This window comes from Rhizophagus irregularis, chromosome 19 (genome assembly GCF_026210795.1).
Source record: "Rhizophagus irregularis chromosome 19, complete sequence".
Lineage (NCBI taxonomy): Eukaryota > Fungi > Glomeromycota > Glomeromycetes > Glomerales > Glomeraceae > Rhizophagus > Rhizophagus irregularis.
The window spans coordinates 2,585,851-2,600,905 of NC_089447.1; the positions used below are offsets into that span (position 1 = coordinate 2,585,851).

The 15,055-nt window shown below is 27.6% G+C and overlaps 4 protein-coding genes across 4 annotated transcripts; 1 reads left to right on the forward strand and 3 right to left on the reverse strand.

The window, feature by feature from the left end:
* Window positions 1–4,570: 4,570 nt before the first annotated feature.
* On the reverse strand, window positions 4,571–5,643 carry OCT59_011095 (uncharacterized protein; the record flags this gene model as incomplete). Its single annotated transcript, XM_066136289.1, has 5 exons — window positions 4,571–4,689; window positions 4,767–4,893; window positions 5,004–5,035; window positions 5,328–5,452; window positions 5,519–5,643. The coding sequence occupies 5 exons, from the start codon at window positions 5,641–5,643 to the stop codon at window positions 4,571–4,573; spliced, it is 528 nt and encodes a 175-aa protein (XP_066000925.1).
* Window positions 5,644–5,727: 84 nt separating this feature from the next.
* OCT59_011096 (uncharacterized protein) lies at window positions 5,728–6,144 on the reverse strand (the record flags this gene model as incomplete). Its single annotated transcript, XM_066136290.1, has 3 exons — window positions 5,728–5,754; window positions 5,824–6,006; window positions 6,088–6,144. 3 exons carry the CDS (start codon window positions 6,142–6,144, stop codon window positions 5,728–5,730), a joined length of 267 nt encoding a protein of 88 aa, XP_066000926.1.
* A 1,107-nt stretch (window positions 6,145–7,251) lies between these two features.
* Window positions 7,252–8,956, reverse strand: OCT59_011097 (uncharacterized protein). The gene is made up of 3 exons (XM_066136291.1): window positions 8,919–8,956; window positions 7,572–8,829; window positions 7,252–7,475 (listed from the first exon to the last, which is right to left on the reverse strand). Exon 2 carries the CDS (start codon window positions 8,634–8,636, stop codon window positions 8,451–8,453), a length of 186 nt encoding a protein of 61 aa, XP_066000927.1. The 5' UTR covers window positions 8,637–8,829; window positions 8,919–8,956; the 3' UTR covers window positions 7,252–7,475; window positions 7,572–8,450.
* A 3,112-nt stretch (window positions 8,957–12,068) lies between these two features.
* Window positions 12,069–12,391, forward strand: OCT59_011098 (uncharacterized protein; the record flags this gene model as incomplete). Its single annotated transcript, XM_066136292.1, has 2 exons — window positions 12,069–12,136; window positions 12,211–12,391. 2 exons carry the CDS (start codon window positions 12,069–12,071, stop codon window positions 12,389–12,391), a joined length of 249 nt encoding a protein of 82 aa, XP_066000928.1.
* Between the last annotated feature and the right edge of the window lie 2,664 nt (window positions 12,392–15,055).

The window sequence follows — 15,055 nt, forward strand, 5'->3', positions numbered from 1 at the left end:
AAAGAAAAATAATTAACAAAATCTATTTTCTCTTTAAACAGCAAACTTCAAAAAAAGAGGTGAAATAAATACAAAGGTATATTTTTTTACTAATTTTTATTTATATTTTCTTTTTTTCTAACCTACTAACGTTTGTTTTTACTAATATATTTTACTACTAAACATACTAATAACATTTTCTATTACTAACCATTTTTTACTAACATTTTTTTAATACTATTCTTTTTCTTTTACGAATACATTATTCATACTAATATCTTTATTACTAAAATACTATTTCTTTCTTTTAAATATTAAACAGATAAAAATAAGCGCCATTTGTAGATAACAGATATCTAATTATTTATATAGCTATATAGAATAATATATTTTTTTGTAATCTTTTTTATTATTAATTAAAAAACAATAAAACTTTTAATTTAATTGAAAATAAGAATAAAATTTGTGTAATAAAATTTTACTTTAGCCCGAATTAAAATTAAAAATTAATCTGAAATTATAATTTTGCCCAGATTAAATTATAATATTATATGAAAAAATTATCTATCGTATTGTCAGATAAATGTACGATATGTATCCTATATTTACCCGATATCTATATAACATGTGTCCGATATTATACTGACCAATATCTATATGATATTTATACGACATGTATAAGATATGTGCCCGATATTATACTACCCGATATATGTGTAATATGTGCACGATATCTATAATATATATCACCGAACTTCTGCATAAACATTACAGATATCAGGTACCCGATATGTGTGTAATTGTTGCATATCGTATACATATCATATACATATCCTACATATATCTGGTACCCGATATGCAACCGATAGCCTCGATTTTGACCTGTGAGTTAACTCGATTTAACTCGAAAAATTCGATCAATTCGATCGAATTGGGTTGGATTTTTTACGAGTCGAGTCGATTTGAAATTATAATTTTTTTTGAGTTGAATTGAGTCAAATCGGAAAAAATTATAATTTCAACTTGACTCGACTCGATTCGAATTTTTCGAGTCGAGTTTAAATTAAACTAAAATTCGATTCGATTTGACTCATTCGGAGCACTAAAAATAATTACAAAAATATCTTTTTTTATTAAAAACGTCAGGTTCAATTAAAGAAACAAAAAAAAATGTTTTTTTATTAAAAAATGTCAAACCTGACATTTTTTATTAAAAGAAACAAAAAAAATCGTTTCTTTATAATTAAAAAACATTAGATTCGACGTTTTTTCATTAAAAGAAACAAAAAAAATGTTTTTTTATTAAAAAATGTTGAACCTGACATTTTTTATTAAAAGAAATAAAAAAAATCATTTCTTTGATTAAAAAACATTGAACCTGACATTTTTTCATTAAAAGAAACAAAAAAAAACGTTTCTTTAATTAAAAAATGTCAGGTTCAATGTTTTTTCATTAAAAGAAACAAAAAAATGTTTTTTTTATTAAAAAATGTCAAACCTGATATTTTTTATTAAAAGAAACAAAAAAAAATCATTTCTTTAATTTAAAAATGTTGAACCTGACGTTTTTTCATTTAAAAAAACAAAAAAGAGTTTCTTTAATTTAAAAATGTTGGATCTGACATTTTTCATTAAAAGAAACAAAAAAAATACGTTTTAGCATAATAAAAAGTACTGAAACGTACTTTTTCATAAAATAATTGTAAAAAAAAACATTTGGCGTTTTTTCTTATTATTTGATATATAAAAAATACTTAACCATTTTTTTGACCTAAAATATATCGGGTCAACAGATCGGGTTGGATACCTGAACTGATACATGATATTTGGGTCAGATCACCAAATTCATGACTTGCTTTGGATCAGGTCAAGTCAATTACCTGACCTGACCCGATCCATTCAGAGCTTTAATCAGAATCAATCACAATAGTTTTTTTGCTTTTTTTCTTATTATTATTGGATTGCTTATTTTGTTTACGTTTTACAGGAACAGATTTTATCATATTTGATTTTTTAGCTTGCATATGAGCTAATTATAATATATAAATAAATTAAAATTAATTAGTTTAAATTTAACTTTCAATTTTTGATGTTATTTTAATATATAATGCTACCTTTACGTTTATTTAACTGAACATTTTGTGCAATAAGTCCTTTATTATGTTCCCAATTATGTATACTATATTTTTGATGAATGTTAATAGCTGTAAATCTTTCCTTTATCTAATTTACATCCTCTATAATAGATAAATAATGTTTATACAATTAATTCAAAAATAATTATTTAAAAAAATAAAATTTATAATAATAAATATATAAATATATATTACGTACTAGGATCTCGAACAATATATATAAAGGTAGGTTTTAACCAACATATAAAAATTTTTCCTATATGAGATTTATTATTACTTATTTGATAATATAATTTTTAAATAGTCAGATATAATTATACGTAGCAGAGTATTAAATTATTAATAGTCAGATATATATTTGCGTAGCAGGATAGATTTTTTTAATATATATATATAATATAATATATATTTACATTTTTCACATTAAAAAAATTTAATAAAATATGTAAACAAAGTTATAAATATGTTTGTGTAAAAAAAATTTACTATTTTTAATACAAAGAATAAGTTAATTGTATATGTAATACAGGAATCATTTTTAGACATGATTGTATAACATGTTTTTGATAAAACAAATACGCATCCGTGTAACATTAAAATTATAAATCATATATGTATTTATGTAATAGTAAAAAAATATATATTGAAAATGAGAGCAACGGGTGGGTGGGAAAGGAAAAATAAGTGGTTTTCTGTTTTTTTTATAATTTTACACTATAATTTTTTGTAATAATCAATAAAAGTTATTTCATTTTTACTTGGAAAATTTTTTTAAAATTTTTTTTTGACAAATTTTACAGTAAATTTTAAAAATAAAAATTTCGCGTATTGGTAGCGTTACAAAAAACATGAATAAATCCATAAATATCTATTCAATCATGATAAACATTTGTATATAAGTAGATTCGAACCTGCTGAACAACTTTACTTAAGAAGGTTTTGGATGTTTCCTTTGACTAAAGTGCCTAAATTACGCTCTGAAGTCACAGAACAGATATACGAAATATTAATAAGAAACATTTATAAGTTGTAATATTACAAAAAAATAATAATAGCTTTATCCATACATTATTTCAAAAATTTTTGTTTTTTTAGTTTTTTTTATATACATATTTTATAAAAAAATTATATATAAATATATATATGTTATAAAATAAATTGCTTAGCAGTGTAAAAAATTTATGGGTTAGATAAAAGTTTGCTTAGCAGACATGAAAAATATTTGCTTATTGACCTTAGTAAATTTTGAATTTTTTATCTGACCTATATATATATTGTTCAGGGTCCTTACGTACTGAATAATAGCAGTCACCAATTTAAGACTCTTCCTACAATGATTACTCAGTGCATGTGCTGCTTTCGCAACATTTGTATTATCAGGAGATGCTATCCATACTTCATCATCAATCTTTGACATATATTTGTTTAGTGACGTGATAACCCAATTTTGATGGTAAAATGTGATCCAATCTAGTAATAAATTAATAAAATTTATAATTTAAATATATATAAATAAATAATAAAACAGCTTTATTATTAAATATAAATACAGACCAGAAGTGCTTTCATCAGCCATTTGAATATTATTGAACAATTTATTAATCATATTTTCTGATTCAGTTGACAGAAGTGCATACATATTATTTTTTACACTATTATCATAATTCTTTTCCTGGATTTTTCTATATAATAATTATAATAACTTAGACTATATAGTTATATCATATTGATAGTAATATTAGTTAAAACAAACAAATTAAAAATTTATATTTACCTCTTATAATGTATATGACAAGATTTGAAAATATAAATTAGGTGTTCTTTCTAACTTTTTGTTCTATCTATTTCATTTAATACAAATCTGAGATCTTTAGCTTGAGCGTAATCCAAATCTGCAATAATGCAATTCCAACCAGTTTTATGAATATGTTGAAATTGAACAGATGATCCTATTAATTGTTTTACAAGATCAAACAGAGCACAAAACATTCATTGATAAGCAATTGTATTTATACTATTTGTAAAAATGCGGGCAAAAGTAAGAACTGAAAAGGTTTACTGATTATTAATAATGATAGTTTTACTAAAATTATAATGAATAATCAAATAAAAGTAAAACTTAACTTACTTAAATTGTGTTTATATATAATTATAATAGTTTATTTCAAATTCATTGATCCCTCTTGCCACACATTTAAAGGACAAGTCTATTTAAAAATTTTTACATTTTGCCCATTCATTCAATTGCTCAAAAGTTGTACAAATAATCATATAATGATTATCTTCAAAGAATTCCAATAAAATATCATAAAAAATAAGGTTAATTTAATTATTAATATAACTGATAACAAATTTAATGATAATATTCTAAATTAATTACCTAAACATTTTACATATTCACAAAAATTGTTAATATTTTGTGAATAATTATAAATAACTCCAAGAATTCCACATCCCTATGGATAGATCTCTTTTTGAATCTTATTCACATAGTATCGAAGATGATCAGCATTATTTAAAGAGGCATGCATATCAGCAAGATATTCTGTTCCAAAATATGTCTTTATAAGATTTCCTAATAAATAGAATAATATCAGATATTTTTAAGATTTAATATAGTATTTTTTTTTAATAAAATTAATATTAAGTTACCTGTTATAATACGCGTTGGTGTTACATCTACTGTATCATCATTTGCTTGGTGAATTAGCTCCTGTAAATGATCCTGAATAGTAACTGGTACACGGTTAGGTGGAGGAGGTAAATGAAAATGAATTCCCTTAGATATAAGAATTATATATGAGCATTTTTCTAAGTCATGTGAAATTATTTTAGTATATTTAACTCTACATGTTTTTCTGATTATTGAACCTTGCTTAATAATATTACCTGCACAATGTAGATGTGTTGCAATAAATAAACTATATAAATAAATAATTTACAATAATAAATAAAGTTCAATATTATATTTTAAAACTTACGGCAATTAGTTTTTTTGAATTATTATACAATACTATATAACAGTTGTTTACTGGTTCATCTGTTTCTCCCTAAATATATTTAAACAAATTAAAATAAAGCAAAATAAAAAAAATAATAATTTAAAAATTGTGACACCATATAGCCCATTCAAAAGTTGAGAAAGTAAATTAAGATCTACATTATCTTTAATGCTAATAAACCAGTGATATCTTTCATTTCATTCAGAATAACCAATGAAATAAGATGGTGGTGTTGTTTCATCATGTCGTCGCAAATATTTTAATACAGGTTTTCTAATACACTGTACTCCATTTGTTACATATCGGCATTTGGTTTTAGATGCTACTAAATATACACTATAAAATAAAAACTAGTTAATCACTACTATATATATAATGATAAGGTACACAAGTAATACTTACACAAATGTATTATTTTTTTTATTACTGGTTGATAATTCTTGATTTATTTTTAGACACAAATCTGAATCAGGATCTACTGATTTATGTTCCATTTCTTTAAGTTCTAGGTCTGCAAATTCACACATTTTTAATCCTTGACAAGTTCAATCCTTTTATTTGCAGAAATATTGCTAAAATAAGAACAAGTTGTATCATTTTATCCACCAGATTTACGGTCTACCCATAGAATATTGAACCTTAAAAAATAATATTAGTATTATTAAGATTATCTTTACTTAAAATATATTCTTTAAACAAATATTTACGTTTGAAAATACTGCCTCTTTGTTTTCCCATCTTTCAATATGATATATAATTGCAATACCTCTCTCACTTGTTGGAGGATATTCGATTGGAACTAGTGAGTGAATTATTGTTTTAACCGTTATATGTTTTGTAATATAAATTTCTGTATCTTCTTCCAATTTAGAAGATATACCATCTGGTAGCTGTATAATGTGTTAAAATAATATTTTATAATATTACAATTATTTGGATTACTCTAAATATGATTTATATAATAAATATACCTCAATAAGCTCATCTTCATAAATGATATCTTCTTTATTAACAAAATTAGTATCCATTGATAGAGTAAGACAACTTTATTTGTGTGAAATAACAAGCAAGATAATATTCTTTTACACTTTCATGTGAGATAGCTTTATAAATAAAATTTTTTTCGCGTAAAACAAGTAAAAACAATATTTTTTGCGTAAAACAAATAAAAATAATATTTTTTTCGCGTAAAATAAGTAGAAATAATGTTTTTTTGTATGAAATATTTATAAGTGAAGATATATTAAGAAGTAATAATTTTTCACATAAAACAAGTGAAGATAATATTTGTGAAGATAATATTATTTCCTTCGTGTGGCAGTGTGGGTAGGGATTGGAATCAAAAATCGAATCTTTTCAAGATTTTTCTTATAGACGACCAACCTGACTTTGAATCAGTTTCTAATTTCAGCAAAAATAATCAGCACTTGGCCAGCATGAAAAATTACTTTGAAATCAGGTTAACTTACATGTAAAAAATTGCTGAGAATTGATTCTCGAGAATCGATTTTACTATGTTTTGTCAATTTTCAATTAATTGATTCCAATCTCTAGGTGTGGGACAATAAGACCTTTGTCTTGATTGTATACTGCAGAAGAGTATTACAAATTATACAACAATTATTTGCTATTACATACACAGTAGTGGCTTTACAAATCATACAGCAGAGTAGATTATTTCATATTATATACTATACTTATTTGGTTAACTCAACACCACTCCTTTCTGTATTACTCTTATAACATCCTCACCGGACTCCACAACTATTCGTCTTACCGTATACGCAGTAGAGAATGTGAGATCGATCACCTGAAATGCGCAGTACAATATTCTGTGCAACCTAAGATTTTCTCATTTACTTGCAAATACAAAAATAGGCGATATGAAAAAAGTGTCAGTGAAAAAAATTTCGTACAAAACATTGCGCGATTAAGGTGGGTGTACTCCAGTTGTGACTACGCATTTCAATGAAACAACTCAGAATTACAAGGTTAATAGTATTTTCGTTCCATGATTTTTTGAGAATCATGAAGGCACAAATGAAACGGATTATGGAAATAATGATAGGATATGGTATTAGTACAATGTATAGGATAGTCCTTGTCATGTATCACAATTCTTGTAATTTATTTTTGATAGACCGCAGTATCTACAGTCATTAGTTATAACTTATTTATAACCGTAGTATAGCATTTATTCTCGAACTTTCCTGCATGTACTCAATGAAATTTATTAATAAAAACTCTCCTTGACGATCTTTATATACTCTATTGTAAATTAAGGAGAAACTGTTGATCAGATTTCGTGATGCGATCATATTAACGTAATTTCCCCTAAAAGTGTATTCCATGATCGATCCTGCAAATTATATAAAAAGGTGATGCCCCGGTTAGTGACCCTTTTATCTGCCTTGTGCAATTAAAGCAAAAAATCAAGCGAAAAATCAAAACTTACCACTATTAACATTATCAATATTAACTATCAAACGAACTCATATATTCCGCGAAGTAATAACAAGGTACTTTGATTTCATTGCTCGACTAGCTTCTAGAAGAACATCACAATGTTAACCCATTTTTCAGCTCTATAGATGCTACAAAATAATACGATCTTCGCCAATAAAATCCTCAACAATCATCACGCGTATAGACACTGCACATGAATCTCGTCACATGCTATGGCACAGCAAAAGTCTGGCACAGCATATCAAACAATTTTTCCGGTGATAACGCAGAAAAAATTAAGCAATCAATTCCTTGTATATAGGGTATATGGGAATATTATGAAAATAAAGTATATTGGTAAGTGTGAATCGAAAATATTGCTTTGCTTATTTACCTCAGTTGCTAATCTCCCGAATTTATGCTATAGGTTCGAAATTAATTAATATTGGGAAAGTTCTCTCGGGGGAAATAATCTTTAGTATAGTCTGTGCGGGCGGGATGATATAGATAGACGAAAATTCTGTAGATATAAGTGGAGTAATTTATTTCAGAATTCTATTGTAAAGAAAGATTATGGGGGTGAGAATCTTTAGTAATAGATGTAGAAATAAATTATTTGTAGAAATTATTTCGAGAGCAAAATAATGTGATGCTGGGACTCGCATTAAATGGCCTAGGATTCGCGTACTCCCTCCCTCTTTGATAGTATCATATTATTTCACATCACATAATATATTATCACTTATCTCATAATAAAGTTTTCGGGTTTATAAATTTTAATTATGTGTGGAAGTGTGTTCATTTTAAAATTAATTAACTACTGTATGATGGAGAATTTTGCTGATAAGAGGCTGGTTACTATCAAGAGATAACTTGAATATCAACTGACTCATAACTTCACCGCCAAATGAGTGGACAGCGTGAAGTTATGGCGTCTCCAAAGTAAATATATACCAAGGGAAGCACTCGCCGCCGATTGAGTGGACTGCACGAGTAACTTCAGCAAAGTCAGCAGGTCAACTACTGCCGCCGATTGAGTGGACTGCACAACAGTTGTTAGTACCAAGCAACTCATAACTTCACCGCCAAATGAGTGGACAGCGTGAAGTTATGGCGTCTCCAAAGTAAATATATACCAAGGGAAGCACTCGCCGCCGATTGAGTGGACTGCACGAATAACTTCAGCATAGTTGCGCCCTCAAACAATAATACCAGAAAATCTCCATAAAAACTCCAAATATAACCGGAGTCGACTGACGAGTGACGATCTGCCACGTGAGTTATTATTGAATAAAAAACGCGTCACTATATAAACTACGCGTATAATGATAGTTGAGGATAAAAAATTTATTATTACTTCAGAATCCAGATAGATAAACTTGTTCTGATTTACTTGATTTACTAATTCGTTATGACTGCTGTACTAAGATCTACGAATTTCTTAACCTTTAAGATTCCTGATAATAAAAAAGCCCATAGTTATTTTAAAAACGTAAAGGCCAGGTACTGGCAATTGAAGCATTACCTAGGCTTTCGTTTGAAATCCGACGAAATAATCTTACCGTGGAATACTGTATATGACGATTGGAGACAAACACTCGTTTATATTTTCAAGGACTATTATAAAATAGTGTATCTGCTTTTTGTAAAGATTTATATTATATTTGTGACACGTTTGAAGGCACCGTCGTACGGGAAAATTGTGAAAAGTTCTATAATGAATTTTATCTTTCATTTGACTAAGTTTAATTCATTTAATTTATATTTATTATTAATTGATATTTCTCCTTCACTCGGCTGATAAAGACCCAGAATCAAACTAATTATAGTGCTTTTTCCAAAGCTGTTTTCTCCCATTAAATGATTAATTTTTCCAATTTGGAATTCTCAATCAAATTTTTTTAAAACGGACTTGTTTTTCTCATAACCAAAGGAAACTTTTTTTAAAGTTATGTTTTTAATTGGTTCAGAAACTAGAATATTTTTTTGAATGTCATTTCTTTTTGCTCCACTCACTGCATTCGCTCCACTTGCTCCGCTCGCTCGCACATAAAGGTAATCTACTTGCTAACTAGGGGTGCAACCTACCTGCTGACCTACCTGGTTGACTTGCCTTGCTATTCTGCTCTATTGACTCCACAGCTGGTTTTCTGAATGGGTTGTACAGTGTTTTCGGAACATAATTTCAGAAGTTTTACAAATGTCAAATAAAAAGCGATTAGTTAAAGCAGAATCTTCCAGTGGAGCAGAATCTTCCAATGGAAAATGAGCTCTGTATTTCGCACCTGAATCAGAATTGGTTTGTACTTATTGTTTGCTGTGTGGTGTAGTATGTTATCGACATATTCTTACTTATCTTTCAAGCCCCAATATTACGAAGAATATGAAGATAAAAACAAGCTGAATCTTTCAAATGAGGATGTATAAAAATTCTTAGTTAAAATTATTGTTTAACAATGTTAATTAACTTACAACTTCCTGGACAGTCCGATTTATGTAACAACCAAGAAGAAAGTATTGATAAGTATGATGCTGAAGCAATAAGAAACCTGTTAAATGAGTCAGAGACACATTCACAGGAGATGAACACAATTTTATTCAATTTTTGAATACCAACATGAAATCAGAAATATACTTTTGGAAAATGGGATAATGGACTTGAGTCTGACATCAGAATAGAGCTCCGCACGGGTCGGGTCGGGTCGGGTTACCTGGTTAACCCGAACCAAAATTTTTTTTCAGGTCAGGTCGGGTCGGGTAAACCGTTCTGACCTGACCCGACCCATTTGACCCGAAAGTATTTGGGTCACTTCGGGTAACTCGGGTTACCCAAAGTTTTATTATTAAATATTGTAAAAATACGTTTTGTAACGTTTTTTACTTTTGTTTTTATATATAAAATGCCGAAACTATTTGTTTTGGCGTTTTTCCTTTTGATTTTACATGTAAAAACGCCGAAACTGATAGTTTCAGCATTTTTTTTTCGATTTTACATGTAAAAACGCCGGAATAATTAGTTCCGGCGGTTTTCTTTTTGATTTTGCATGTAAAAATGCCGAAACAGATAGTTTCGGCGTTTTTTTTTGATTTTACATGTAAAAGCGCCAGAATAATTTGTTCTGGCGTTTTTCTTTTTGATTTTACATGTAAAAACGCTGAAACAGATAGTTTCAGCATTTTTTTCGATTTTACATGTAAAAACGCCGGAATAATTAGTTCTGGCGTTTTTCCTTTTGATTATACATGTAAAAACGCCAAAACAGATAGTTTCGGCGTTTTTTTTCGATTTTACATGTAAAAACACCGGAATAATTTGTTCCGGCATCTTTCTTTTTGATTTTACATGTAAAAACGCCAAAACAGATAGTTTCGGTGTTTTTTTTCGATTTTACATGTAAAAACGCTGGAATAATTAGTTCTGGCGTTCTTCTTTTTGATTTTACATGTAAAAACGCCGAAACTGATAGTTTTGGCATTTTTTTCGATTTTACATGTAAAAATGCCGGAATAATTAGTTACTGCATTTTTCTTTTTGATTTTACATGTAAAAATGCCGGAATAATTAGTTCTGGCGTTTTTCTTTTTGATTTTACATGTAAAAATGCCAAAACTGATAGTTTCGGCGTTTTTTTTTTGATTTTACATGTAAAAACGCCGGAATCATTAATTCTGGCATTTTTCTTTTGATTTTACATGTAAAAACGCTGAAACTGATGGTTTTGGTGTTTTTCTTTTGATTTTACATGTAAAAACGCCGAAATAATTAGTTCCGGCGTTCTTCTTTTTGATTTTACATGTAAAAACGCCAAAACTGATACTAGTTTCGGCGTTTTTTTTCGATTGTACATGTAAAAATGCCGGAATCATTATAAGTTTCAGCGTTATTTAATTTATTTGACCCAAATATATGTCGGGTCAACGGGTCAGGTTGGGTACCAACCAGCACTGACCCGACCTGTGTCAGGTCATGAATTTGATGACCTGACCTGAATATTTCGGGTCAACCCGTTGGGTTACCTGATCTGTTGGGTCAGGTTGCGGAGCTTTACATCAGAATTTGTTCTTCTATATACAAAGGAAACGGATTATTATAAACTAATAGAAGAAATTTTTGAACCGATTGACAAGATGTTTCCAGAAGAAGCGCATGAATTTCTAACTAATTTCTTTTCAGAGGTGATTGTTATCCAAACTCTTTTTATAGGAATATTAGATTTTATTACCTTACCATCATCTTATTTACAGAAATTGAACGAGGATCAGTGGGAAAAGAAACTTGAAAGTTTGATGGAAGTTAAAGGGAATTCAAAAAGTTTTTGTTAGCAATCCGAAAAGAATTCAGGACAGAATAAATTTATTACAATTTTGAAAAGATTCTTGTTAGAAACATTACCAATATTGTAAGTATTTGGAAAGTATTTCTTTTTCTTTAAAGATATTAACATTCACTATTTCTAGTTTTGATGCCTATAAACTGATGTTAGAGAATCCGCTTAAAGATTGTTAAATGGCAGAAGATGAATATATGAATACCTTCATTCATTCCATTTTAAAGAAAGCACTCATTCGATTTTTGTAAAAATAGATTTCATCTTTTTTATCATATTGTTATGTAGCTGTATTATGTTTAACTTTATCGTGCTCTGTAGAGGTAACAAGGCTATTAAAGCTTCTGCTTATCGAAAATCTGTAATGAATCAAAATGGTAATATGGATCGTGCAGATGACATTGCATATACGTTGAATCAACAAAATTCTTATGAGATCTCCGCTACTGAAGGTAGACCATATGTTATTGAAACGAATAAGAAAACAAATGATTTCATCTAAAACGTAGAGATTGAATTCGTGTATTTGTATATCCATGGATATGAATTCAATATCTGTAATTCATATAAAAAATCAAGTCCAGATACGAATAATTTTAAAAAAATGAATGGATAATCCACATATCCATGTTATCCATGTTATCTATGGATAATTCAGATTATACAGATAATATGAATAATACAAATAATAAAAAATACCAAATTTATTTATTAATTAATTAATTAATTAATATTTTTTGCATTTTCTCACTTTATTAATATTTTAATACCTAAAGTTGTTCCCAAAATCCAAACTCCTAAACCAAACCAAGGTATTACAATAATCCTGGTTTCTAAAGAAAGGTATTTTTTATATATGCAACTTTTTTAATTTGTATTTTAAATAATATCACAATGTCAATAATTTATAAAATAGAATAAGGCTTTGGCTTTAAGTTTATTAATAAGATTTATATATAATTTTAAAGATTGTTTTATAGGATTATCTATGGATATAAGGATTATCCACAGATTATCCATATGAAATTATTTATCTATGAATACTATCTGAAATAACAAAATGGATATCCACAATCCGTAATCTGTGCAGATACACGGATGATAGATACATGGATCCAAACTCTACTAAAATGCTAGAGCAGCGAAGGATATGGTCAACTTTGCAGTGACACAAGAAGTATTGCATAAATGGGCACTGCCATCATATTTTTGTACGTTTATGATTCAGGTTTTTGAGTTTAATCTACGTTTTTATTTCATAAACTATCTCGGTATGTGCACATATCAGTACTTAATATGATAAAAATCATAAATTAACTTTTTTCTCATTTTATAAAAGTCCAGTATTGTATTTTTGAGATTGAAACATGTGAAATACCTACAGATTGGAAAGAAACCCTTCAGTTTACCTCTTTTTACAGGGCAATTGTGACATGGGTGGTAAGTCTGCTATTTTTATGAGGAATTTCTTCTTACTGATTTATATTTTATTTTGTAATTATTGGTTGGATGGGGAAGCCAATAAAAAATTCCAGGAATCTAGAAATAAAAGGAGTTCTCGTCTAAGCAACTGTCATAACATTCGAAAACTGGTAAAACTTTTATATAATAATGCTCAGAAAGGCAAAAAGATATCCAAGCTTATCTGAGTGATATTAAATTTTATCATTTTATAGGAAAATTCATTGTACTTAAACATTGATGTAAAATTAATCCTTATATATTAAAACTAACTAATATAATTGATGATCTGTAAATTCAGATTTCCAAATGGGAAAAATGAGATTTGTGATTGTTTATGTATACAAGATATCATAAAAAATAACATTGGTTTAGTTTTATTATATGTAGATCTTAGTTTATTGTATGATAAGTTTGTGTAATATTACTTTGCAGATATTTTTTCTTTGAGACTGACAAATAAACTGGATGATGGAAGACAGGTGTGATTTGCAGGTATATGCCATTTCACTTTGTAAAATAAATTTATGTTATTACCAAATTTTTTTTATATCAATAAAGTCACATTTAGTGATTCAGATCTAATTTAACCGAATTATAATATCAACAGCATCTTTGGCTAAATCTTTGATATATTTGTAATTAAATAAAAATGTTATTATAATATACCTGTTACAAATAAGTAATACAAAAAGTTGTAGAGTCCAGTAGGAATGATGAGTGGAGTACAGTCCCCTATGTAACAGTTTACTCAAATGATAAATAACATGACGAGCCAAACACATGATTCAGAGTGGGCTGAGATATTATTCATCACTTGAGTATACTTCACATCTCTATATTACACATCACCAAATGTCATTATACTTCACTCAACATCTCCACAACTATTTGTCTTACCAGTTATAAACTGCTATAAGTCTTTAAAACTACTATAAATTAATAAAATAAAATAATTAAACTAACTACTATTCTTGTTTAAATCCTATAATAATGCAGGCGTTAAACAATCTGTAATATAGATATAGTGGTGAAATGCCAGAAATGTAATATTTTTGTGTTCGTTATCCAACTTCTTAAATATAATCCAAAATACTTCTCCAAGAATGTATTTATTCAAATGATTGAAAGATTATATAAAAATTTAAAGTTGGGAGATACTTATTTCATATTTATTGCACTGTATATGACTCCTTAGTAATTATTTATGAAAATACCATTGAATGTGATAATGATCATTTGAAGAAATATACAGTCTATCCTTGATATAATGAAGAAGCCATTCTACACCTCAAATTCGTTATAGCAAGTTAACGAAGAATTTGAAGAATTTGATTGGTTACTTCGTTATAGTGAGGGAAAATTGACATATTTTATTGGCTAAGCATTATGTGATTCATTATATCAAAATTTACTATAGGAAAGGTAAACTGTATTGCCAAAAGGTATAGTAAATCTATACAAAAGAATATGAAAAAAGGAAGAAGTGTATTATATTACTCAGTTCTGATGAAATTGAAGAGATTTATCTAGCATATTTGGTTATATATAATAAAAGCTTGGCTTATTATAATTATAATTCTTTACTGAAATTTGAAATTCATGATTGATGTCAAATTGATGTTGAATTGATGTTGTATTAATATCTTTAATGTATTTTAATAATATATCAAGTCGAGTTAGTCTTTACTATATTGAATTGATA